At 36.8% G+C, this 24,854-nt stretch overlaps 1 protein-coding gene and 1 long non-coding RNA gene across 3 annotated transcripts in view; both read right to left on the reverse strand.

Moving 5' to 3' along the window:
• The window catches only part of LOC121239342, a 63,417-nt gene extending 43,496 nt beyond the window's left edge, over nucleotides 1–19,921 (reverse strand). For both annotated transcript variants that reach the window (XM_041136579.1, XM_041136578.1), the window contains exons 1-4: nucleotides 19,589–19,921; nucleotides 17,723–18,436; nucleotides 12,407–12,613; nucleotides 11,991–12,302 (exon numbers count right to left, since the gene is read on the reverse strand). In XM_041136579.1, coding sequence (XP_040992513.1) covers nucleotides 11,991–12,302; nucleotides 12,407–12,613; nucleotides 17,723–18,436; nucleotides 19,589–19,768 — 1,413 coding nt within the window. In that variant the 5' untranslated portion in view covers nucleotides 19,769–19,921. The remainder of the gene's footprint in view (nucleotides 1–11,990; nucleotides 12,303–12,406; nucleotides 12,614–17,722; nucleotides 18,437–19,588) is intronic.
• Nucleotides 1,516–9,256, reverse strand: LOC121239343. The gene is made up of 3 exons (XR_005935290.1): nucleotides 8,869–9,256; nucleotides 6,086–6,091; nucleotides 1,516–1,527 (listed from the first exon to the last, which is right to left on the reverse strand). It is a non-coding gene; the product is annotated as an uncharacterized LOC121239343 (long non-coding RNA).
• Nucleotides 19,922–24,854: the final 4,933 nt, after the last annotated feature.

Consider the following 24,854-nt stretch of genomic DNA (forward strand, 5'->3'; position numbering starts at 1 on the left):
AATTAGACATGCTCCGTGTATACTTCTAGTGTACTTCGACAATGTCTTTATTTCAATAAAATTTTACTTTTACCTATAAAAAAAATGAGGAATTCAAAGACAAATTCATGGCTCTTCTTATTGCCACTAAAGCTGGACAGTCCCAGTTGTACTCAACTGCTAATTCTACTTCAGCGAGAGAGAGAGTGAGAGAGAGAGAGAGAGAGAGAGAACTAAAAAGGCTTACCTGGTTGGTGAGCTACGAAACAAGAGAAGGGAGCACTATTCGGAAGATGACAAAGGGTCGGGTGTCGAATGTGGTTTTATGAAAGCTCAAAATCATCTCATGAAATGTAAGGAGACTAAACAAGTTGGAAAAGTGTCTCAAAATTCATAACCAGCTTCGTGATTGGAAAGTTGACATGGTATTTTTTTTTTTTTTTTTTTTTTGATAATTAATAAGAAACTTTATTCCCAAGAATAGGCAAAGTCCAAGTACACAGGACGTATACAAAGGAAATACCTACATCTCTCTAAAAACAAAAGAAAAGCTAATACAAATTCAGAAAGTTAACATTATCCATTACAAGAGTTTTAGCCCACAAACACAAAGTATTAAAGAAAAAATCCCTAAGTTCACCCATCGAGCGTTCTTTGTTTTCAAAGCATCTCCCATTCCTTTCAATCCATAGACACCACATCAAGCAAGAAGGAATCATCTTCCATATATCAGCAGCACTCTTTCTTCCCTTTAATCCATACCAACCTGCATATAGATCCACTACATCCTTAGCCATCACCCAAAGCAAACCTGTCCGGTTAAAAACCTCGTTCCACAAAGACAAGGCCACATCACAGTGAAGAAAGAGATGATTAACAGATTCCCCATCCTTCTTGCACATGACACACCAATCAGCTATGCACATACCTCTCCACCTAAGATTATCAGGGATCAAAACTTTGCCAAGAGATACCACCCAACTGAAAAAAGCCACCTTGGAAGGTACCTTCACTCTACAAATATTTTTCCAAGGAAACTCGCAGCTCCTGTTACAAGTTAAAATTCTGTAAAAAGAAGAAACGGAGAACTTGGAATTTCCTGCATGAACCGACAACATACTATCCTATCTTCCCGGCATCACCTTTGAACTATAAAGTCTCTCCAAAAAAGCAGTAACATCATTCACTTCCCAATCATTAGCATTTCTAACAAAGTCAACATTCCACTGAATATTATTATCAATACATGAGAAAGAATGTTCCACAGCTGCATCTTGATCCCTAGCAATCCGAAAGAGAGAAGGAAAATCCAACTTAAGCATAGAATCTATTAGTGGATTATATTTATTTGAATTAATTCCTATGTTTTATCTATTCCTTCTCATTCATTAAGTAGCCAAAAATAGATTACACCAAATTTGCCATTCAAAATCTGATTTTCTATCCTAAAGGGATTCAAATCTTGGATAAGATATGTTTCAGTCAAAGAAATTTGTTAGAATCCCACACCAAATGTCATGCCAAAATAGAATCATCTTCCCATCTCACCTTCAATTTAATATGATTAGAGAATTCCCCAACCTTTTCGAATGAACTTCCACAAACTCACCCCATACGCACCTCGTATTTCTTTTGAACCCCCCCCCCCCCCCCCCAAAACTTCCATATTCAACATCAACAATGTTTTTCCACAAGGCATTTCTCTCCATAGGATATCTCCAAAGCCATTTCCCTAGTAGTGTCTTATTAAACAACCTCAAATTTTTTATCCCCAAACCACCACAAGAAATCGGTTGACAAACCTTGTTCCAACTAACCAAATGAAACTTTATTTCTTCTCCTTTACCACCCCACAAGAAATTCCGATACAAACTCTCAATTCTTCTTTCTACCCTTGCCGGCAATGGGCAAAGAGAAAGAAAATAAGTTGGAAGATTTGACAAAGTACTTTTTATCAATGTTAATCTTCCCCCTTTAGACAAGTAAATCATTTTCCAACCAGCTAATCTCTTTTTAATTTTCTCAATCACCCCATCCCAAATAATGACTGATTTATGCGAAGCCCCCAATGGAAGACCGAGATATCTCATAGGAAGCGAAGAAATCCTGCAACCCAATGCATTAGCCAGATCTGAAATATTCTGAATGGAACCAACGGGAACAATTTCAGATTTGGATAAATTTACTCTTAACCCCAAGACAGCTTCAAAACACAGCAATAAAGCTCTTAAAGCACGAAGATTATCAGTATTAGGCTCACTAAATATCAAAGTATCATCAGCAAATAATAAATGAGATACTTTTAACCAATTTTGGGACTCATCACCCACCACAAACCCCGATATAAAGTTACCATCCACCGCCTTTTCAATCATTCTACTTAAAGCCTCCATAATCATAACAAAAAGGAAGAGAGAAATGGGATCACCTTGTCTCAAGCCATGTGAGCTGTTAAAGAATCCAACTGGCAAGCCATTCACCAAAATTGAAAATCTCGACGTCGAAATACATTGCTTAATCCACAAACACCAGTTTTCTCCAAATCCATATCTCCTAAGCAAACACAAAAGGAATTCCCAACTAATATGATCATAAGCTTTTTCCATGTCTAATTTAATTAAAATTCCCGCTTCCCCCATTTTAATTCTACTCTCCAAACATTCATTTGCAATTAATACAGAGTCTAGGATTTGTCTCCCCCTTACAAAAGCATTTTGAGATTTCACATTAATCCTCTCCATCACCCCTGCTCAAGCGGTTGGCCAGCACCTTAGAAATGATTTTATACACTCCATTAACCAAACTAATAGGCCTAAAATCTCTCATCTCCACAGCCCCACCTTTTATGGAATGAGTGCAATGAAAGTCACATTAAAACTTTTCTCAAATCTCATATAAGAATGAAATTCAACAAACACCATTATATCTTCTCGTACAATGTCCCATTATTTTGACATGGTATATTTACAGGAGATGAAGCTGGAGTTCATTCTCTTAAGCATAATGAGTTTGTGGGGTTGTATTTAATCAAGTGGGCTACTTATCAAAAAAAATAATAATCAAGTGGGTTGGCCCTACTTGACTTCCATTGGAGCTTTTGGGGCTTTTTTTTTTCTTTATTAGCACCGGGTGTCCAGGAACAACGTCCCGACTAATCCCAAGGGTGCATATTAGGGGCATATTGGTCATGCAGGATAAAAGGGTGGTGGAAAAGATGGTAGATTGTGTGGTGGAATTCACAACGGCTTGATCGTTCAAGAATATTGAGAATGGATATCATTGGCCCTTTGAAAGTGTTTATAGTCCAAATCTTGATCAAGCAAGAAGGCTATTATGGGATGAGTTAGTAGGACTATGTGGCATATGGGAGTACCTTGGTTTATTAGTGGTGATTTCAACATCACCCGGTTCCCAAGTGAAAGATCAAATGGTTCCAATTACAATTCAGCAATGGTAGACTTCTCTGACTTCATCTTTGTGCAAGATCTACAAGATATTCCTCTTGCAGATGGCACTTTCACTTGGTCAAGTAATCAAGAGCAGCCTTCTTGGTCGAGGACTGATAGATTTGTGGTATCCTCTAATTGGGAAGCTTATCATCCATACCTTATTCAAAAGTGACTCCCTAGGATGTGTTTAGATCACTTTCCCATCCTCCTTAGAGGGCTTCATTGACAGAGTCAGGCAATGGTGGTTTTCTTATCAATTCCAAGGAAACCCAAGCTATATCATGGCATGCAAATTGAAGGCACTGAAGATAGACATGAAGGCTTGGAATGAGCAGATGTTTGGCAATGTGGAATTCCAATATAATTCCCTCATGGAGGAACTCAAGGAATTGGAGGATGTAGAGCGGGAGAGGGACGTGCCTACGTGGAGAGGGTTCGTAAAACTCAATTGACTACAAAACATGAGAGGATTTCTTTATTAAAGGAGATATCTCAGAGACAAAGATCACGAGCCTTAGGGTTGAAAGAGGAGGATACATGCACCAAGTTCTTCCACTGGATGGCTAATTCGAACAGGAGAAACAATGCCATACAGACGTTGATGGTGGAGAGGATTTTTACCTCAAACCAACCTAAGATGATGGATCATATAGTCAACTACTATGAGAAAATGCTTTCGGAAGAATTCTCTTGGAAACCAAATCTAGATGGACTTTTGACGCTCTCGATTCACAAGAAGCAAGTTGACTCAAGAGGCCTTTTGAAGAGGTGAAAATCCAAAAAGTGTTAAAAAGTATAGTGGACGACAAAGCTCCAGGCCTAGACGGCTGCTCTATTACTTTCTTTCAAACTTGTTAAGAAGTGATCAAACATAATATCATGTGGGTCTTACACGAGTTCCATGAAAATGAAAGATTTGAGAAGAGTCTAAATACAACCTTCATTGCTCTCATTCCCAAAAACCTAGGTGTGACGAAAGTAAAAGATTATCGTCCCATTAGCTTGGTGAGTGGAATGTACAAAATCCTCTTGAAAATCTTGGCAAATGGATTGAGCATGGTGTTAGAAAATGTTACAAAGATAATTTAGGATATTATGGGATTTGATTTGGGATTTTATTATAATTTATGGAGATATGATTTGGGAAATATTAATTGTATTTTTGGTGATAATTTCCTTTCTAATTAGATTAGATGTTGCTGTAAATTAGGCTGTAAATACTTACCTTGTATAGCCTAGAATCTGGCAACAATATTGTATATTCTCTTCTGCATAATGAAAGCATACCCTCGGTAAAGGGTATTCAGACCAACTTTGACAAGGTACCAGAGCCCCTACTTTGTTTTCAATCTCTATGGTCTTAATATCTGGTGTGCGATTTCCATTGCTGTTCGTGAGAGTTTGTGAGTTGTCGGCGGGAAAAAAAAATTTCCTATTTCCGCAAGTTTTTTTTTCCTGGTTCCTGGTTGAGAGTCGAAGCTCTCTGTGGTGTTCATCCTTCTAAGTTTGCCATTCCGCTGGTTGTCAATGTTGTCTGTGGGTGGTTGTGGGCACGTCGGCTCTCTCTGTGGTACACGGTAAGTTCTATGGTGGTGGTGACGTGATCGGCAACTTCTGTTGTCGTCTGTGCTAGGTGCTGGGCAGGTATTCGATTATTTTGTGCTTGGCATTTGTTAATTATTTTTCTATGTCTGTGGGCTTCTCTTCTTTGTATTGCATGTTTGGGCCTCTATTTCACTTGGAGTTGGAACTGATTTGATTTGGGCTTACTGTTATTTCCTTTGACTGCTTGGGCTGATCTTTTTTAGTAGGCTTTCTTCACGTCTATTGAAAATACTATTGTACGATTTACTGGAAAGAATTTTTCTACGTGGGAATTTCAATTTAAAATGTTCTTGAAAGGGAAAGAATTATCAAATCATATTGATAGTTCGGTTCGAGCTCCCACTGATGAAAAGGAACTTGCCTAATGAGAGGTCAAGGATGCTAAGGTGATCTCCTATCTATTGGGGACGATTGAGCCCCATCTTGTCACAAACATTCGATGTTTTACTACAGCTTAGGCTATGTGGGACTACCTGCATCGTATTTATCACCAAGGCTACAGTGCTCGAAAATTTCAATTGGAGTTGGAAATTAGTAATTACAATCAAAGTAATTTGACTATTGAGCAATTTTATTATGATATTCTTAATCTTTGGAGCGAGTATTCTACTATTGTTCATGCTAAGGTTCCCCCTATGGCACTCGCGGCTCTTCAAGCGGTTCATGCTAAGAGTCAACGCGATCAATTTTTTATGAAACTTCGACTTGAATTTGAGCCTGTTTGAGCCGGTTTATTGAATTGTAATCTGGTTCCTTCTTTGGATATTTGTTTGAGAGATTTATTGCGTGAAAAACAGCAGTTATCCACTCAGATGGGTATGACTTCTGAGAATGTCCTTTCTGAGGTTGTGAATGTAGCCTATGCGGCACAAGGGAGAGAGAGGAACAAGTTGTAGTGTTTCAATTGCAAGGAGTTTGGTCATATTGCTCACAACTGTCCTAGGAAAGTTTGTAACTACTGCAAGAAAGAGGGTCATATCATCAAAGACTGTCAAGTGCAGCCTCAGAATTGCCAATCTCATGCCTTTCAATCTACTGAACTTCTTCTGCACCCCCCACTGTAAGCTCTGATTCATCTGTTCTTACACTAACAATGGTCCAACAGATGATTGTGTCTACTTTTACAACCTTAGGCCTGCAAGGTACAGGTACTAACTCAACTTCTTGGATTGTTAATTCAGGTGCTTCTAATCATATAACTGCTAATACGACGGGTCTCCATGGTGTTTGTAAGTATAGAGGCACGCAAAATATTCAGATTGTTGATGGCAGTACTCTTCCTATTACTGCTGTTGGTAATTTGGGTTCTTCATTTCGCGATGGTTTTTGTCTCTCCTGGCTTGTCTACCAATTTGATTTTTGCTGGACAATTGGTAGATAAAAACTGTGATGTTCATTTTTTTCGTGATGGTTGTCTTGTGCAGGATCAGATGTCGGGGACAGTAATCACGAAGGGGCCTAAAGTGGGACATTTATTTCCTTTATAGTTTTCTATTTCTAATGTTGTTTCACTTGCTTGTACGGCTATGGCCAATAATGATGAAGTCCGGCATAAAAAATTGGGTCATCCTAATTCTGTTATCTTGGCCCATCTTATGAAACATGGTTTTCTGGGCAATAAAGATTATTTTTCCTCTTCTCCTATATCTTTTGATTGTGCTACTTGTCGTCTTGGTAAAAGTAAAAATTTACCTTTTCCTGCGCATGGTAGTCATGCTTCTAATTGCTTTGAGATTGTGCATACTGATATTTAGGGTGTGAGTCCTATTATTTCTTAGGGTCAGTATCGTTATTTTGTGACATTTATCGACAATTATAGTCGATTCACTTGGATATATTCTCTCCGTTCTAAAGCTAACGTGTTTTGTCTTTCAAAAATTTGTTGCACTTGTCAAGACAGTTCAATATTTGTATCAAAACTTTACGTTCCAACTCAAGGGGGAGTACATGTCTCATTCTTTTTCAAGCTTTTCTTCAGCAAAAGGGGATCACTTCCCAGCGTTCTTGTCCTTATACCCCTCAACAAAATGGAGTCGCTGAGAGTAAGAATCGTAATCTCTTAGATGTCGTTCGTACTTTGTTGATTGATTCTTCTGTACCTTCTTAGTTCTGGGTAGAAGCTTTATCTACTGTTGTCTATTTGATTAATCGTTTGCCTACTGCCACTCTAAATTATGATTCTCCCTATTTTCAATTATTTGGCATATCTCTTGCGTATCAATCATTTCATACTTTTGGAAGTGTTTGTTTTGTTCATCTGCCACCTGTTGAGCGTCACAAGCTTGATGCCTAGTCTGTCACTTGTGCCTTTATGGGCAATAGTCCTACTCAGAAATGATTTGTTTGTTATGATGCTCATGCAAACAAATTCTGGATCTCTCGAAATGTGATTTTCTTCGAAAATCAATATTTCTTTCAGTCTCAGGTCATTTTTTATCCTCTTATTACTCTTCTACCCGCTTTTGATGATGTGTCTTCTTTTATTGAGCGATTAAAACCAGGTGTAGTGTATCATAGACGTCCTCCTTCAAAGCCTTCCAAACACTGATCCATCATCTGATTTTGCGGTTCCTATACCTCGACGCTCCACCGGGGTTATACATCTACCGGATATGTATGGTTTTCCTCATACCTCACTTACTGCCACTCTCGACACTGTTTCTGTTCCTCACTCGTATATCCAGGCAATCACTTAAGCATGTTGACAGCAAGCCATGCAAGAAGAAATCCAAACTCTTCAAGATAATCACACTTGGAATCTTATGACTTGTCTCTCTAGTGTCAAACCTATTGGCAGTAAATGGGTGTACTCAGTCAAGTTTCGGTCTGATGGCTCACTGGACAGATATAAAGCCCGTCTCGTGGCTCTTGGGAACCGACAGGAGTATGGTATTGATTATGAAGAGACATTTGCACATGTTGTCAAAATAACTACTGTACAGACTATCTTAGCACTTGCTACATCGCAGGGATGGTCTCTCCAGCAGATGGATGTGAAGAATGTTTTTCTACATGGGGATCTAAAGGAAGAAATCTATATGTCTCCACCTCCCAGCATGTTTGTTACACCTTCCCCAGAGGTTTGTCGGCTACGCCGATCCTTGTATGGACTGAAACAGGCTTCGCGTGCATGGTTTGATAAATTTCGCTCTACCCTACTTGCTTTTCATTTTACTCAGAGTCAGTTTGATTCCTCTCTTTTTCTTTGCAAGACTTCTGCAGGAATTGTTTTGCTTCTGGTATATGTTGATGACATTGTGATTATTAGCTCTGATACTAAGTTAATTAACAATTACAACAGCATCTCAAGGCCTCTTTTCACATGAAAGATCTTGGTCCCCTGCAGTACTTTCTTGGCCTTGAGGTGCAGATTACTCTAACTGGTACATTGTTACACCAGCACAAATACACGCAGAAAGTGATTTCATTAGCTGGTCTCCAATCAGGTAACTCTGTTCTTACTCCCTTGGAGGTAAATCTTAAACTTCTTCAGGAGGAAGGCGAGCTTCTATCAAATCCATCTTTGTATCGACAACTCGTTGGGAGTTTGAACTACTTGACAATTACTCGTCCTGACATTTCTTTTGTTGTGCAGCAGGTCAGTTAATTTATGTAGGCCCCCCGACATCTTCACTTAGCCACTCTCCGCCGCATTATCCGATATCTGAAAGGCACCTCTACCCGCGGGTTGTTCTTTCCTAAGGAATCTTCCTTACAGTTGGTGGGGTATAGTGATGCTGATTGGGCCAGATGTGCAGATACTCGTCACTCTGTCACTGGTTGGTGCATGTTTTTAGGCAATGCACTAATTTCTTAGAAGAGTAAGAAGCAAGACAAAGTTTCCAAGTCCTCCACTGAGTCTGAGTATCGTGCTATGTCATCCGCATGCTCTGAGATCACATGGCTTCGTGGGTTATTGGGTGAACTTGGTTTTCCTCGGCTTCATTCCACTCCTCTTCATGCTGATAATATCAGTGCTATTTAGATCGCCACTAATCCTGTCTTCCATGAGCCTACGAAACATATCGAAGTCGATTGTCGTTCCATACGTGAATCCTTTGACAAACATGTGATTACTCTTCCTCACATTTCTACTGAACATCATATTGCCGACATATTCACTAAAACTCTTTCTCGGCACCGAAATCAGTTCTTGGTTGACAAAGTGATGCTTCTTGATCTACCAGCATCAATTTGAGGGGGAATGTTACGGAGATAATTTAGGATATTATGAGATTTGATTTGGAATTTGATTATAATTTACGGAGATATGATTTGGGAAATATTTATTGTATTTTTAGTGATAATTTCCTTTTTTAGCTAGATTAGATATTGCTGTAAATTAGGCTATAAATACTGACCTTGTATAGCATAAAATCTGGCAACAATATTGTATATTCTCTTTTATATAATGAAAGCAAACCCTCAGTAAAGGGTATTTAGACCAACTTTGACAGAAAAGATAAATATCAATATCTCAGAGTGCCTTTGTAAGAGGTAGGCAATTTCTTGACTCGATGCTAATCGCTAATGAATACTCAGATAGTAGGCTGAGGACAAAAGAGTCAAGGCTTTTATGCAAGCTAGATATGGAAGAGGCCTACAATCGAGTAAATTGGAGATTCTTCCTTTATATGCTCGAGAGATGTGGCTTTGGTATGAAATGTTGCTCATGGATCAAATATTGTATCTCTATCACATACTTCTCTATTTTGATTAATGGCACACCAATGGATTTTTTTACAAGCTCCTGAGGCTTGAGACAATGTGAACCTCCATCTCCATTATTTTTTGTTTTCATAATGGAAGCTTATAGTAAGATGACCTCATTTGGTAAAGTGGACAATGAGTTCAAATTTCATTTAGTAAAATGGACCACAGTATGTTCCTTGATTCAAAAGGTAAATTGGATATTTGGCATGACATACGGTGTCGTGATAGGGAACTCAAGGAAGCTTATCCGAATATCTTCAGTACAGCAAGAATGCAAGAAGCCTTGATTGCTTGCCTTTTAGTCTTATCCAATGGTGTACCCCAATGGAATATTACATCCTTTAGGGATACTCGATCAGGAAGTTGATGCTTTTCGGAATTCTACAATCTTGTGGGTTCTACTCGAATGAGGGAGGAGATGAAGATAAAATTTCATGGTGCCTCTTCAAGAAAGGGAAGTTCATCGTTCAATCTTCCTAGTTTCTACCAACCCCTTAACACACATAATGCAAATCCATTCTTGTGGAAAAGTATGAGCAAAGAAGCCAACCCGAGTAGACTTCCAAAGCTAGGCTCTTCTTTGCATGGACAGCTTCCTACAGGAAGATCCTCACTTTAGACAACTTTAAGAAACGCCAAGTCATTGTCATGAATTGGTGTTGCATGTACAAAAAGAGTGGAAAGTTCGTTTATCATATACTATTTCATTGTGAGATTGACATGACCTTAAAAAAATAAATCTTTGCTAAGATGGGTTTAGATTGGGGGATACCGAGAAGGGTGATCGATCCTCAAGCTTCTTGAAGAGACATTTGGGGCCATTTTCTTGAAGAGACATTTGGGGCAATTCACAGATTGCAGCAATATGGAATATGGTTCCGATATGTCTATGGCGGTTTCTTTCGAGGGAGAGGAATGATCAAAGCTTTGAAGATTGTGAGTAGTCTAGAAGAATTTAGAATTGTCTTTTTTATTACTTTATTCCATTTGACAATTGTAATTGATGTTAATGGCATGAACTTTCATGAATTTCTTGTATCACTAGATTATCATGCATATGTGATGCTCTAATATATGTCCCGTGCACTTGGGCTATGCCTGTCTTTATTATAAATTAAAATTTGTTTACTGACTTTTACGCTACTCTCCGTAGCACGTTGTTTGTAATTAGGCTCTTTCTGGTATACTTCCTGTGTACTCACGCTTTGCCTATTTACGTGGATCAATAAAACCTCTTTCACCTGTCAAAAAAAAATTAAAATTTGTTTACTAATCAAAATATATATATATAGCATTTTGTGCCTATGGGAAATGGCTCTTACAAGACATTCTCCTTGTTGACTATAGGAAGTGAAACCAGTGCACAGCCTAGACACGCAAAGATGCATGTGGGCCACAATAAGTTTAAAGATTAATTACCGTATGATAAGTGTGTGATATTACATCTGATTCATAAATATTGCAAAGAAAATCCAGCTTAAAAACATTTTACTGTGTGATGTACCACTTCTTGACTATTTGACACAATTTTTAGGAATTTTAAAATGTCCCAAGTAACGATGACAGAGTCTCCAGGCCAAAGCCAGTTCAAACATTAAGGTTTTTCCATTATTTTGGCCTGTCAAAATTATTACATTTATTACTTCAATGTATAATAAAGTAATTGATGATTTTGTAGTTTTATAAAGTTTGAACTCTTATTACCAAACTCTCTGTGAAATGTGAAGTAATATTCCTAACCTTAGCGAAATACAATTGTCACAGACTAACAACGGAAAAGCATTAGTACAACACATAATTAAATTTTCAAAAGTGGAATATTCTTACCTATCAAAAAAAATTCAAAAGTGGAATGATGGTCTCATGCTAGGTTGATAATTAACACTCCATTGCATGAAAAATGCACTTAAAAGCATCAAATTCACCAAAATACAAAATAATAGGCAGGATAATTTTATTTAGGAATAATAAGAATTCAATATTTATCACAGGGAAAATAAACCAAAGCATCACGAATGCCTGTGGATTTGCAGGAGAATTTATAATTTATAGCAAGCCCGAACCATGAATGTTAAATAAACGAATAGGTATTTGAACCAAAGCATATAGCAGACAATAACATAAGATAACAATATAAATGATATTAGAGAATTCCAAGTTTTTGCAGCATAGTTTAGCATATATTAACATCATGCAGCAGAAAACACAAACTACTAAAAGAATCTCAAGTATTAGTGGAATTACCTGATCATATCTAAACTCTAATTTTGCCAAAAGATATTCTAGCTTTTCCTGGATCATTTTGTAGTAACTGTCTCTTGCCAGTACCATGGCTTCTACATTAGCTTTGCAGAAAGTTACAGGAGATGTATAAGACGGATAACTGCTTGAAAAACCACTCCAGCACGGAAGAAAATCCTCATAAGTATGGTCCCCAGTGGAAACAAATACATACAATTCAAGCAATTTCATTATCACTTGAACCTGCTGACCAGCTCTGACAAGCGGAATTAAGAAGTCCTTTAGAAAACAAGGAATAGCAACTGCATCTCGCTCCTGAGGTTAAACAATGATAATTAACTTTTAGAATAAAACTAAAATATGGGGAAAAACAGAAAAGCTTCTCAGCTCAAGTTCAAAGTTACAATAGACAACAATACCCTGATATTTGACAATGGGAAGTCAACAGATATGCCAGCTTTACCATGTGGATTAGGTGGTATATTGTTTGCATATTCTACTATAAATTCCCCATAAGGATCACTAATCTCAGCTTTAAATATCCATGATCTGATGAAACCACAATATGGTTCACATGACCTATGAAAGAGAAACTTGAGTACTGCACGGTGCGCAGGATCAGCAACCTAAAACAACAATTTTGGTCCAAATAGTCATTAGCAAAAGCGTAAAAATATGGTTAAGAATTGCTCATTATTTAACTGATGGAAAAGGGATATCCACAAAAAAGGGGAACAATGTTCATAGCAAAATCCCAAGTTATTCAATCAACAGAGTTTGGTACAGAAATCACTAGAACTTGAGCAAAAAATGCACAATGGTAACAGATCTCATCCAAAGGAATCATTTCGAGGATGTTTGGACATAAGACTTTCTTCAAAATTTCTGAAACGTTTGAAAAAATTTCTAAGATGGGTTTTGTGATGATTTTGTTAAAACAGTGGGATTTTTTAAAACTATGTTTGGATTTAAAGTTTTTTGAGAGTTTGCATGTTTTCTAGAGAAGTAATTAACATGAGCATGAGAGAGAAGTAACTAACAGGTAAGAAATCAGAAATCTTAAAGATGAGATTTTTATATTGGGGTAGATTTTTATCAATACTCTTCTTATGTGAGCTGTCACTATTGACTTCAATGGGCAGAACCTACAAGACTCTTGTATCTATTTCCTCTTCTTGACAGATGTTACACTTGTAGACTTCCTGTGTACTTAGGTTCCACCTTTTGCACTTATTAATAAATTACCTATTGAAACAAATGGGGGGAATTGTCACACACATAACTTTAAAAGGAGCCATTTGGAAAATTATGCAGTTTGTGTATTTTACTCCTAAGTTTTCGTGGGTTTTCATAGGCTTTTAAAAAGTGTTAAAAAGGTTGTTTAAGGCCTAGGATTAAAAAGTAACAAGGCCTAACCCATATCCTATTAGGTTAACCAGAAAAGAATCAATAAAACATTAGGAATTCTTTAAAAAATGATTTCTTTTTATGGCTAATCTGCCTTTTAGGGATAAATACTTATCAATAAACCTTTATAGGCATAAACCATAAAAATTAAGACTCTTTCTTCCAAAAATACATGCTGTCAGATTTTACTAGAGGTTCTACGAGTTGTTCACAAACTTTTCTCTAAGGAAACCTAGTCCAATAAAGAGTTAAAACCCTGTTTTTGATGTAGCCCAGCAATAGCATAAGTTCTCTTATAAATAGGACCCTAAACCTATCAAATCAACTCTCCCATAACTTGCCCTTTCTGCTACCCCTTTTTAGCAACACAAAAAGTTTTTCGGCTACTTTCCTTACCTTAACATAAACCATACTACGTGCCTCTCCTTGGTGATTTAGGTGAGTTTTCTACAAATTTTCTAGGGGCCATCAGACTAGGGGATTATCCCCTTAAATTACCCAAGATGCACTTGCGGAAAACTCCTTGTCGAGGGCCTGTGCACCCCTGGGATTAGTTAGGATGCTATTCCTAGACACCCAGTGCCAATCAGAAAAAAAATTTCTACAAATTTTCTTAAGACTTCTCAACAAGATTTCAAATTTAGTTTTCAAATAACCTTCATATCCTTCTTGAATGATTAGATCAGTGCAAGATTATTTCTTTTATAGAAAACTCCATCAAAATTTATACTCATCCAATCTTGGTTTTTTTCTCTTGGAAGAAAGAAAAAAGGCGACTGAATGTGGAAACTAGTGTAGGGCATTGATTGTTTACAAGTGATTGCTAGGTTAATATTTTCATTAGTTTCAGGATTTTTTTGAATCTAAATAGGGAGGTGAGTGGTGAGGTGAGTAGATATAATCATACACTTAATTTTTCAGATTTTCAATGACATAACTTTTGAAAAATGTGTTTTTTAGTAAATGATATATATTGACCCTTTCTTTGGAAGTCCCTTTTAATGTATCGTACATGAAATGACATAAATTACTAGTTTACTCCAATGTTTTATGTTCCACCTACCACTATAGTGGTGATATAAATGTACTGATGTTAAAAAGATGTTTATGTTAGGAAAAATGTAGGCAAAAATGCAGTTAAGTGCAAAGTATCATGGCCGAAGTACTTCGCTTACAAAAAGTGAAGCACATATACAAAAAGTTTCATTGGCTCTTTTTTCAGCAAACTGAAAGCGCAAAAAACATTTTTGTAGTTTTTTGAAAAAAAACATACGAAATATCAATTTCAACCATTACCATTAGTCTAGACCATCAATTTGAATGAAGTAGATGAGGAAGTTGATGAGGGATACAAATCTTAAAGGTAATCCTAGCTTATAACTAAGAGATACAAATCTCAATGGTAATCCTAGCTTAATAACTAAGATGATTATGTACTTTAGGATTGTATCTTATCGCCTCTATTAGCAAAGAAGTCGATATCTAAAATCCTTGGGCCTTTTTCATCATTGCCTTGGGAATAATTTGATTCAACCATGTGCTTTATTTTGATTATGGATATCGAATATCAGGGTTGTGTATATTTTGCAAAGCAAGAGAATAATTATATAAAACACTGTTTAAATTTTATGTAATTAGGATCAATGATCAGTTTATGTGAGTTTTCATTGACAAGTTCTTATATAATTGAACAACATAAAGGAGCATGGGAGCATTAGATGATCAGAGCATGCTTACAATGATGACTCAATCATGAAAATTTTTTTAAGCATAAAAATATCATGTTGACAGTCTAAACGAGGAAACAGATTAAAAAACATATTGTTTTAAGATGGTGCCTTCTTCATTGTTTTGAGAAATGAAGAATTAGCTGACCACCTTCTTCTTCATTGCGATTTGGTTAAGGCTTTATGGGATGGAATTTTTACTAGGCTTGGTATTGCATGGGTAGTGCCTAGGAGGGTGGTAGATTTATTTTTTTGATAAGTAAGGGTGGTAGATTTATTGTCATGTTGGAGAGGAATTTGGGGCAATCGTCAAATTGCGGCTATTTGGAAGATGGTGCATTTATGTCTATTGTGGTGTACTTGGAATGAGAGGAATGGTCGTTGTTTTGATAATAGGGAATGTTCAATGGGAGGGATTAGATATTTTTTCTTCCATACATTGTTACTTTGGGCTTCAGTTATTGTATTGAATGGGACTAGTTTTACGGCAAGTTTGGCAAGTGGGATGAGACATAAAATTCTCATCTCATCATTATAACTTTTTCAAATTTCCACACAAAATATAATAAACAATTCAACTTTTTCAAATCTCTATTCAACTTTTTCAAATCCCAAAACAATAATAATATTAAAAAATAATATTTTAAACTTTCATCTAAAACTAAAAATTCTCATCTCACTATCCAAACCTACCCGACTTTTATGCTGTTTTTCACAGCTCTTGTAATTAGGTTTTTCTCTTGTATACTTCATATGTACTTGGGCTTTGCCTAATTATTTGGATTCATAAATTCTTCTTACATACAAAAAAAACATATTGTTTTAAGCACAAGTGCTAGAAGGCCAAATAGTGGAAAATAATTTAGCAGAGTGATAGTTTACAAATAAGATTGATACATTGATTTAAGGGAAGTTCTTTTTATTTGAAGCTAAGGTGTGGGGTAAGTAGATATGAGCATACCCTTATTGTTTCAACTTTGCAGTCATGACTTTAAAAAAATGTCTTTAATACAAGTTATAACTTGTTACCCTTTCTTTGGAAGTCTCTTTTGACATACCTTGTATTGATATGTTATCAAATACAAGTTTATTCAAATATTTTAAGTTGCATGCTTTCATTTTGTTTCCTTTTTTTTTTTTTTTTTTTTTTTTTGGGTGAGAAAGACAAGAATTAAAGGAATGAAAGATGGTACCGCAACAAAAAGGGAAAAGTGACCATCAATATATGGTCCAGGGAGATTTGCCCACTCAAGTGTGCCATAATTTATCGAGTGTTATTTAGGGATGTAATTGGTCCGGTCGGCCTTGGAGGATAATTTTAGACCAAACCGATTCTTTTGGTCCACCAAAACTCTGGACCAGACCGGACCGCTTTGGTTCCGTCCAGTCGGTCTTATCGAGGTGTTTCGATCAAGGTCATTTTTTTCTTTTTTTCAACTTTTTGACAACAAATAATAATAAAATAATTAAGTGAATGATTTAATCTAAGCTTTCTAACTAAGTATATACTTAACTAATTTAGTATTTTAATTGAGTATAATAAATTAATAATGTTAATGGTATGTGCATTTTCAATAATTAATAGTTAATGCCTTGTCTTAAAATTCTTAACCTTTAATATGTCATATAATCTAACATAAATAATTAGGTTAGAAGAAAATTACATAATTACTTGCTTTCAATTTATATAACTACTTAAAAAATTATAAAATATCATATAAAAAATTTATATATTAAAGTTGGTCGGTCCGGCCCGGGGTGAAAAAACCCCACCCCGAGACCGGACAGAAAACCGGATTTCCTTACTTTCTTGGACCGAGACCGACCAGTTCCATAATCTGTCCAGTTAAGACCAATCAAAACCAGTTGGTCCAGTCCGGACAGATTGAAACTAGTTGGTTTTTTGGGTCCAGAACAAAAAACCTTACACCCCTAGTGTTATTGGTATCTTATATGCAACTCCACTTGTTGGCCACGAGAATTTCATTGAGATTCTTATAATCACCAACGCACACAGAAGAAATAGATGTGTATTGAGCACGCAAAAGTTCAAATGAAAATTGCTTTTTATGACATCTGTGCAATGTTCATATTGTGATTTTATAGAGTTTTCTCAAAAATAGTTTTCTCAAAGATATAAATATTTGATAACCTTATTTAATGCATGATATATCTATAAACAAATTACTCTACTCATTTTGTTATTATGTATTAATTATTTGTCATTGATGATGATCCTACAAGCCAAGGAAATTAGAGACAAAGTAATTACCTAGAGGAAGCTTAATAATAAATGCTTATAGAATTTTGGTCAATTTGCTACTAAAGGCATTAAAGGACAGAGTATGTTCTTTAGGTTTGTTTTTATGACATGTGACGACACGGTATATGTTGCTTAAGTTCATTCATAAAGTTTGCTTAGACGTTTACTTAATAGAATCTTTGCACAATGGTATGAGCAAGTAGCATCTTGTCCCTAAGAGTGGGGGGGGGGGGGGGGGGGGGGGGGGTTAAAGCCCTGTAAAAGGATGCAAAAATACTAAGCCAATGAGCAAAAGAAGTATAATTTAAGCAAGCACAATGGAAAAAAATTAACCAAACCTGTAGCAGTTTATACAAATATGTGAGTAGATCCCCTCCTTTGTAGAAGTTACAAAGTCCAGAGGTTGCTTTAGCACTTAGGTGTTCGAAAGAAGATGTCGAGAAGCAGAGAGCTACATTATGTAGGTTACAAATATTTCCCAGAGCTTCAATCCACGTCCTCAACTCCTTTGTGTGCAGGTACAACTCCAATAGTGTAATTTCAGAATGCACAACACTGGTAAAACATCCTACCATATACGATGCATGCATACCAACCTTCCTTGATGAATGTCTGAAACCTACTGATGCATATAAGGTATCCAGTGCACACATGTACCCTTCTAAAACCTTTCCAACTGCAGCAGCAAATGCCTGATTGACAAGACTGTATGGACGGCACTTTTTGTCGTGCACTTCACTGTCACCATAAATTTGATTTTCTGCAGGTTCAGATATCTCTCTCTTTCCCATCAAACTTTCATCTGAATTCAAATTTGTAAAGTAGTCTACAAATTGATGGAGAAGAAAAACTAGAGAACCCGAGCAGCCAATGGAGTTCAGGATCTTTCCCAAAGCATGAGTACTTGAAGACCGGTTCCATAAACTTGGAATTTGATGGAAGGTCCTATCAGTTGGATCAGAACAAAAGGCAGCAGAAAGCTTTTCAATGCTGATAAGTGCAGATTTTACACCTTGCAGTGCATACATGGCCAACCTCACCATACTTTCCTCCTACCTCCAGAAGTTTGCATCTATTAGTTTAGACAAGAATATACAGACCTATACTAAAAATAGCTGTACCTTTATTTTATTGTCAAATTTCTAGCTTACAAATTCAGAATAGAAGAAAGACTCACCGAAATCCATTAATTTGACAAAAAATACATGTCTATTGAAGTCTCAAAAGAAACATGTGTAATTAATTTGTGTAAAGTGCACAAAACAAATATTTGAAAGTATAATGACAAGGAATGCCCAAACCACATCTATGCTACAAAAGGACTAGTCAATGTCAAAATTGGAGCCCCTTAAATTTCATTATAAAGGGAAGTATAACGAGCCAAGGAATGCCCAAACCACATTTATACTCCAAAATGACTAGTCAATGTCACAACTGGAGCCCCTTAAAATTCATTATAAAGGATGAGAACTTATCCTTCACAAGCAATGCGCAATCTCATTCGCCACCTTCCTGTATATAATCTGAGGTATTACAATCTTCTCATGTTAAATTCCCGACATTCTCTTTGAGCCATTCTATTATAGGTGGCACATCTCAAGTCCCATGCTTCTACTTGGATTTGGATTTGATACCATCTGTAACAACCAGTTGGAATTGGCTCTAATACTATTTATAACAACTCAAAGCCCAAGCTACAACTAAAGCCTATACTTCAAAAGGAGTACTGAATGTTACGGTTGGAGCCCCTTGAAATTCATTATATAGCCAAGAACTTCTCCTTCCCAAGTAATGCAAGATCTCATTCACCACCTTCCTTTACATATTCCGAGGTATTACAGAGATTAGTACAAAATATTTAGATCAGAATATTGTAGGTTGCACTAATGGTGTGGAAACTAGTTGCACTAATGGCGTGTAAACTTACCTGCGTAAGATTTCTCTCAAAAAAAAAAGTTACTAATATGTTTGAGGTGTGTTTTTCAAATTAGAGTGGAAGCAGGGTGGCTATTTTGGGTTTCTGAATAACATTTCAACGAACTTTTTCATCAACCTTTATGGGTTACATCAAAGTAAGAAAACGACCAGGAAATGAATATATTCATCATTCAGAAAAGCATTTCGAAATGCCAATTAAATGGTGCATTTCGCACAATTTAGTGACTCAACGATGACTCGATGTATGTAAGAGAAGTGGGGCTTACGGAGAGAGTCGATGCGTCGTAGAGGGGCTGAGACTGAGAGGAAGATGATAAATGGGAAAGAGAACGTGGTCCTCCGTCTCCGCTTTCGGACGGGATCGATTCCCAAGTCCTCGGAGGAAGCCATGGATCTTCAACTTTAAGCTTCTCAAACAACGACGCGAAATTTGAATCCACTGCCATTTCCCTTCACGTCTACTACGAGGTCGACCCTCTTCTTATACTTTCTAACAGATCGATTTGCCTTACGAGCGCGGCTACTCACTTGGCCCGCCTAAAACTCCAAAAGACGGCAATTCTTGAGTAATAGGCAGAAACGTATTTTTGCCCTTTTTCACTTTTTCCGTCTCGTGGATTATTGGGTTGCAAATATTCAAATGCAAAATTCGGTGGGCAGAACGTATTTATACATAATATAATAAATAATTTAATTTTTTTAAATTTTAAAATAATAATAATATTAAAAAATAATATTCTAATAATATTTTATTCAATTTTCATATAAAATCATCTCATCTCATTTCACTAACTGAACGGGACCTTAGTAAAGTTTATATCTGGTATAATTTGATTAGAAACATAAATTTTAAATTTTATAAATCAAGTATTATAATTTAAGTGATTTAGATGGCATACTTTACACACCAACTTAGAATAGAATAATTTGGTTGGATTGAGTAATAGTACATGTACGCACAATATTTCTCACAATATTTCTCACAATATTACTCACAATATTATACGAATTTAGTGACAAACTCATTTTATTATTATTTTCTCTTTTAATTCAAATTTTGAATTTTAAAATCTTGACTATGTAAATAGTTGATATCTCAATATATATAATTATATGAATAAAATTACAAGTACAGATAATATTTCGATTATCCGTTTTTCATAATACTTTTAAAAGTAGCATATTCATGTGATTATAACGTTTTATGTGGTTTAAAAAGTTATAAAATAATAATACTCATGGTTATAACTAACTTCTATTTTTTTTCTTCAAACAAACAGTATATTAAAAAGAACAAAGAGTCTAATACAAAGAGCATAGAAAAGTTAAGGGAGATCAAACCCCGTATAGGTCCAGTATAGAGAGTCGTAGATGACAGGATCTTGGGTGATGCTATTACACATGGGTGAGTTAGCAACCCTTTGAGCAAGCTCATATGCCTTATGGTTGGCATTTCGGAAGACATGAACAAATTTCCAATCTTTGAGAAGCTTGAAATGATTTTTGCAATCTTCTCTAATGGTGAGGATGGACCAATCAACTTCAGCAAAGAGATCTATAAAAGCATTATGAGCTAGTAGTGAGTCACCTTTAAGAATAATAGAGTGAGCTTTGAGCACTAGGGCTTCTTTAGTCGCTAGCAAGTCACCTTTTGCTTCACCATAAAGGGGAGAGGATGTTCAAATGCATTTAACCTAGGACTTGAGTGAGATCCCTTCAAAATTTCTGCAAATACCTATAGTGATAGTAAAGTTTTCTCAAATAGCAGAATCATAATTTATCTTCATGAAATCAAGAGGGGGGTTGACCATAGCTTTGATTGGTGGATTTCAGGCTTTTCAGCCAAGCTAGGGTGTGTTCTTTGGCAAGGCGATTGACTTGGTTTGATATGTCTAATGCGGAGGGGATGGTTTGTGTAGAGAATGGTTCAATATTGAGAGGCCAGGGGGATTGATGCACACAAGAGTAGTGGTAGTTTAGAAATGTGTGTTCCAAGGTGTCTGGAGAGGTTTGCCACAAGGAGCATGAGGTATTGATAAAGGTAGTGAGTTGGAGGCGGGAGGCAATGTTGCTTTTTGTAGGAAAAGAGTTCTAAGAGACTTTCCAAAGAAGGAGCTTGAGGCGTGCTTGAAGTTTGAGTTTCCAAAGTTTTTTCCACTGCGTTGTGGGTTTTCTAGGGGTTGAAAGGGTAAAGAGTGTTTGGTGATGAGATTATAGGTGGATTTAATGGAAAATTTGCTAGAAAGGAAAGGGGCCCAAATGAGTTCATCATTGTTATCATGTTGGGGAAGGTGAATCTTGAGGATAACATTGTTTTGGATGAAGGTGGAAACTAAGGTTGAGGTCTCTGGATTGAGACTGAGAGTGTTTAGAGGATGTAGATGGATCCAATTGTCACAAAAAGCTTCGATGGAACAACCATTCTTTACAACAAAGTGGGCTCCCTGTGAGATAATGGATTTGGTTTTTCTTAGACCTTTCCAAAACCAGGAGTCTATAGGCTTAACTTTGGAATCTAAAAATTGATCATGTTTTATATACTTGGCTTTGATGTTGATAGCCCAAAGTTTATTATTGTCTGCATTAAGCTGCCAGCTGAGTTTAGATAGAAGAGCAAGATTTAAGTTATGCATCTTTCGGATCCCTAGGCCACCTAATGGTTTTGGGAGATAGATGGAGTCCCAACTTTTCAAGAATAAGTGCTATTCATTGTCTAATTTGAAACCCCACCATAATCTCATAAACATCTTGTCAAATTCATTGCAAAACCTTTTGGAGAGAAGAAAAGAGGACTTGCTATAAGAATGGATGGTTGATGCTACCGATGTGATAAGAGTGGTTCTTGCAACTTAAGAGGGAAGTTTGGCTTGCCAACTTACAAGTTTTGAGGTAATGTGATTTTTTCTAGCTTTGAAAGCTTCGTCTTTGTTCTTTGGAAGGAGAAGGGGTAGTCCAAGATGTTTTGTTTTGGCTGGTAATTTTGCAATTGCAGAGTGTCTAGAGGTACAAAGTTGTCTGAGGGGGAGTGTTTTTGCTAATGAAGGCAGTGGATTTGCTACTGTTAATGCTTTGGCCAGACCATAATATGTAACTGAGAATTGTGAATTGGATAGTGTTTGCTTTTTGCAGGTTTGATTTAGCAAAGACGATGAGATCATCATCAAATAGGAGTTGAGTGATTGGAGGGCATGAAGGTGAAATCTTGATTCCATGAAAGAGGTTGGTGGATTCTGCTTTGATGAGAAGTCGGGATAAAGCTTCGGTTCCCATGATAAAAAAAATGAAGATAGGGGATCCCCTTGTCAAAGTTCTTGGGAATGGGAGAAAAAGCTATAGGTGATATGTTAATGTCATGTTTCGTACGTTTGGGCTAAGTTCCTGCAACTCAAGTCGGGATATTTCTACCTGCGATCACAAAGACAAAAATAGGCTCAGTGGTGGTCTAGGGAGCCTCCGATACCAAAGTCAGTATTTCGTCTGAGAAAATAGCTGGAGAATAAAGGAGTTCAGAAAGATTCATTCATAACTAGAGCATGGATTTTATATGCGATTTCAGAGAACATTCTCGTACCTTTTGTCAAGGGTTTGTGTCACGCCCATAGTTGACCCAGAGACATGGCCTTTAAGGTGGTGTGGTGTCTGAGCTGACACCATTAATGTTACGTGGCTTCCCGGGTGGTTTCTCGACGGTCAGTGATTGGCATAGTCACTTATTGTCTCTATCTTCAAAGAATGAAGGGTTGCCTGTGCTTTCCATTCACTTGCCGATGTGGATTCTTTAATGTTGGTCATCACAGGTGAGTGTCAAAGTTGACGCATCCCGTCTGTCCCCTTTGACTCATTTTCCACCCAATGCATTCCATTTTTGCTTACACAGTTCATGGTCGGGCCCTTTTGATGATTTCTGGGCCATGGGGGATAGGTTCCAGTCCGAGAGGGGCTTTAGTATCAAGCCCAGGCCCAACCCAGTGGGTTGGAAAGGGAATATCCCTTCCATTGAGGAGAATGGAGCATTTGGGGGTGGTGTTGCATTCTTTGATTAGGTGAATCCATTTTTGGCTAAAGCTAAGGCATTTTTAAACATAAAGAATGAAGTCACATTCCATTATGTTAAAATCTTTCTCCATGTCCACTTTAATGGCCATAATGTTGCATTTACCTTGCTTTCGGAGAATTTTATGAAAGAGTTCATGGGCTATTTTCTTGAATCACTCTCTCTGGGACAAAGGTAGCTTGTAATGGAAAGATGAATTTGTGAAGCACAGATTTGAGCCTATTTGTAAGAATTTTTGAGATGATTTTGTAGGTGACATTGCACAAGCTAATAGGGCAGTAGCTACTCACATTGACTTGAGAATCATTTTTGGGGATGGGAGCTATATGAGTGTAGTTTATCTCCGGCAGGAAATGACCTCGTTGAAAGAAATATTGCACTACTACTAAGACTTCTTTGCTAGTGATCTACTAACTTGTCTTGAAAAAATTTGTTGTCATGTCATCCGGATTAGGGACTTTGTGAGCTCCTAGAGAGAATAAAGATTTCTTTATTTATGAGTTTTCGAGAATGCTGCAAAGGAAGGAATTATCAGAATATATCAATGATTGAAGGGAGGAGATTTGAAAGTTCCGGCATGAATAGGGGATTGTTGGATGTGTAAATGTATTCCTTTATCATTTCATCCAAGAGGTAGAGTTCCTCTAATTTTATGAATTTTTTTAGAATACTCTTTTCTTGAATATCAAAACGAAAATTACTTAAATACGTTCGTATTGCCGGGACACACGTGCTACAATGGCCAGGAAAAGAGTTCTCCTAAGTCAGTGCATCCCAATCTCCAATTTCCTTCTTGATCCTTGAGCATTTCAATAGAGTTTCTTCATCTTCTTATAACCATGCAAGCATGAAAATATTTTGTATTGAGATCACTTCATGAAAGCCATTGCTGACGTGACTTTTGTTTCCATAAATCTTCTTCTCTTTTGAGATGTTCCTGGATGGCAATGCATAGTGCTTCCTCTCTTGCTTTATTAGCATATGTGGGATCCAAATGATGTACAACGTCTATTTCTAAATTGAGCGCTTTGATTTGCTAGTTGATGTGGCCAAAGTGGTTGTGGTTCCAATCTTTGATGAATTTTTTGACCATCTTGATCAATTTGAGTGAGAATGTATATGGGGGAGGTTCCTTGAAAAGGGTGATTCCATGCAGTGAATATGATAGAAAGACAGCTTGGATCCCTAAACCAAAAGTCTTCAAATTTGAAAGGTTTGGGGAGATTTGCTAGAGTGCCCTTTCTATTGAGGACAAGGGGGTGATGGTCAGAAGAGGTAGCGGGAAGATGGGTTATGTTGGTGTTGGGGACAAGAATTTTCCATTGAGCATTGATCAACCCTCTATCTAGCCTTTCACGAATATTGGTCTTTCCTTCACGTTTGTTAGAGCAAGTGTAAGGGAATCCCTAAAAAGCCTAAATCAATTAAGCCTTCATTATTAATGAGTTTCATGAGGTTTTTTGAATGGTGGAAGAGGA

The sequence above is a fragment of the Juglans microcarpa x Juglans regia genome, chromosome 7D (genome assembly GCF_004785595.1).
Source record: "Juglans microcarpa x Juglans regia isolate MS1-56 chromosome 7D, Jm3101_v1.0, whole genome shotgun sequence".
In the NCBI taxonomy this organism is placed as follows: domain Eukaryota; kingdom Viridiplantae; phylum Streptophyta; class Magnoliopsida; order Fagales; family Juglandaceae; genus Juglans; species Juglans microcarpa x Juglans regia.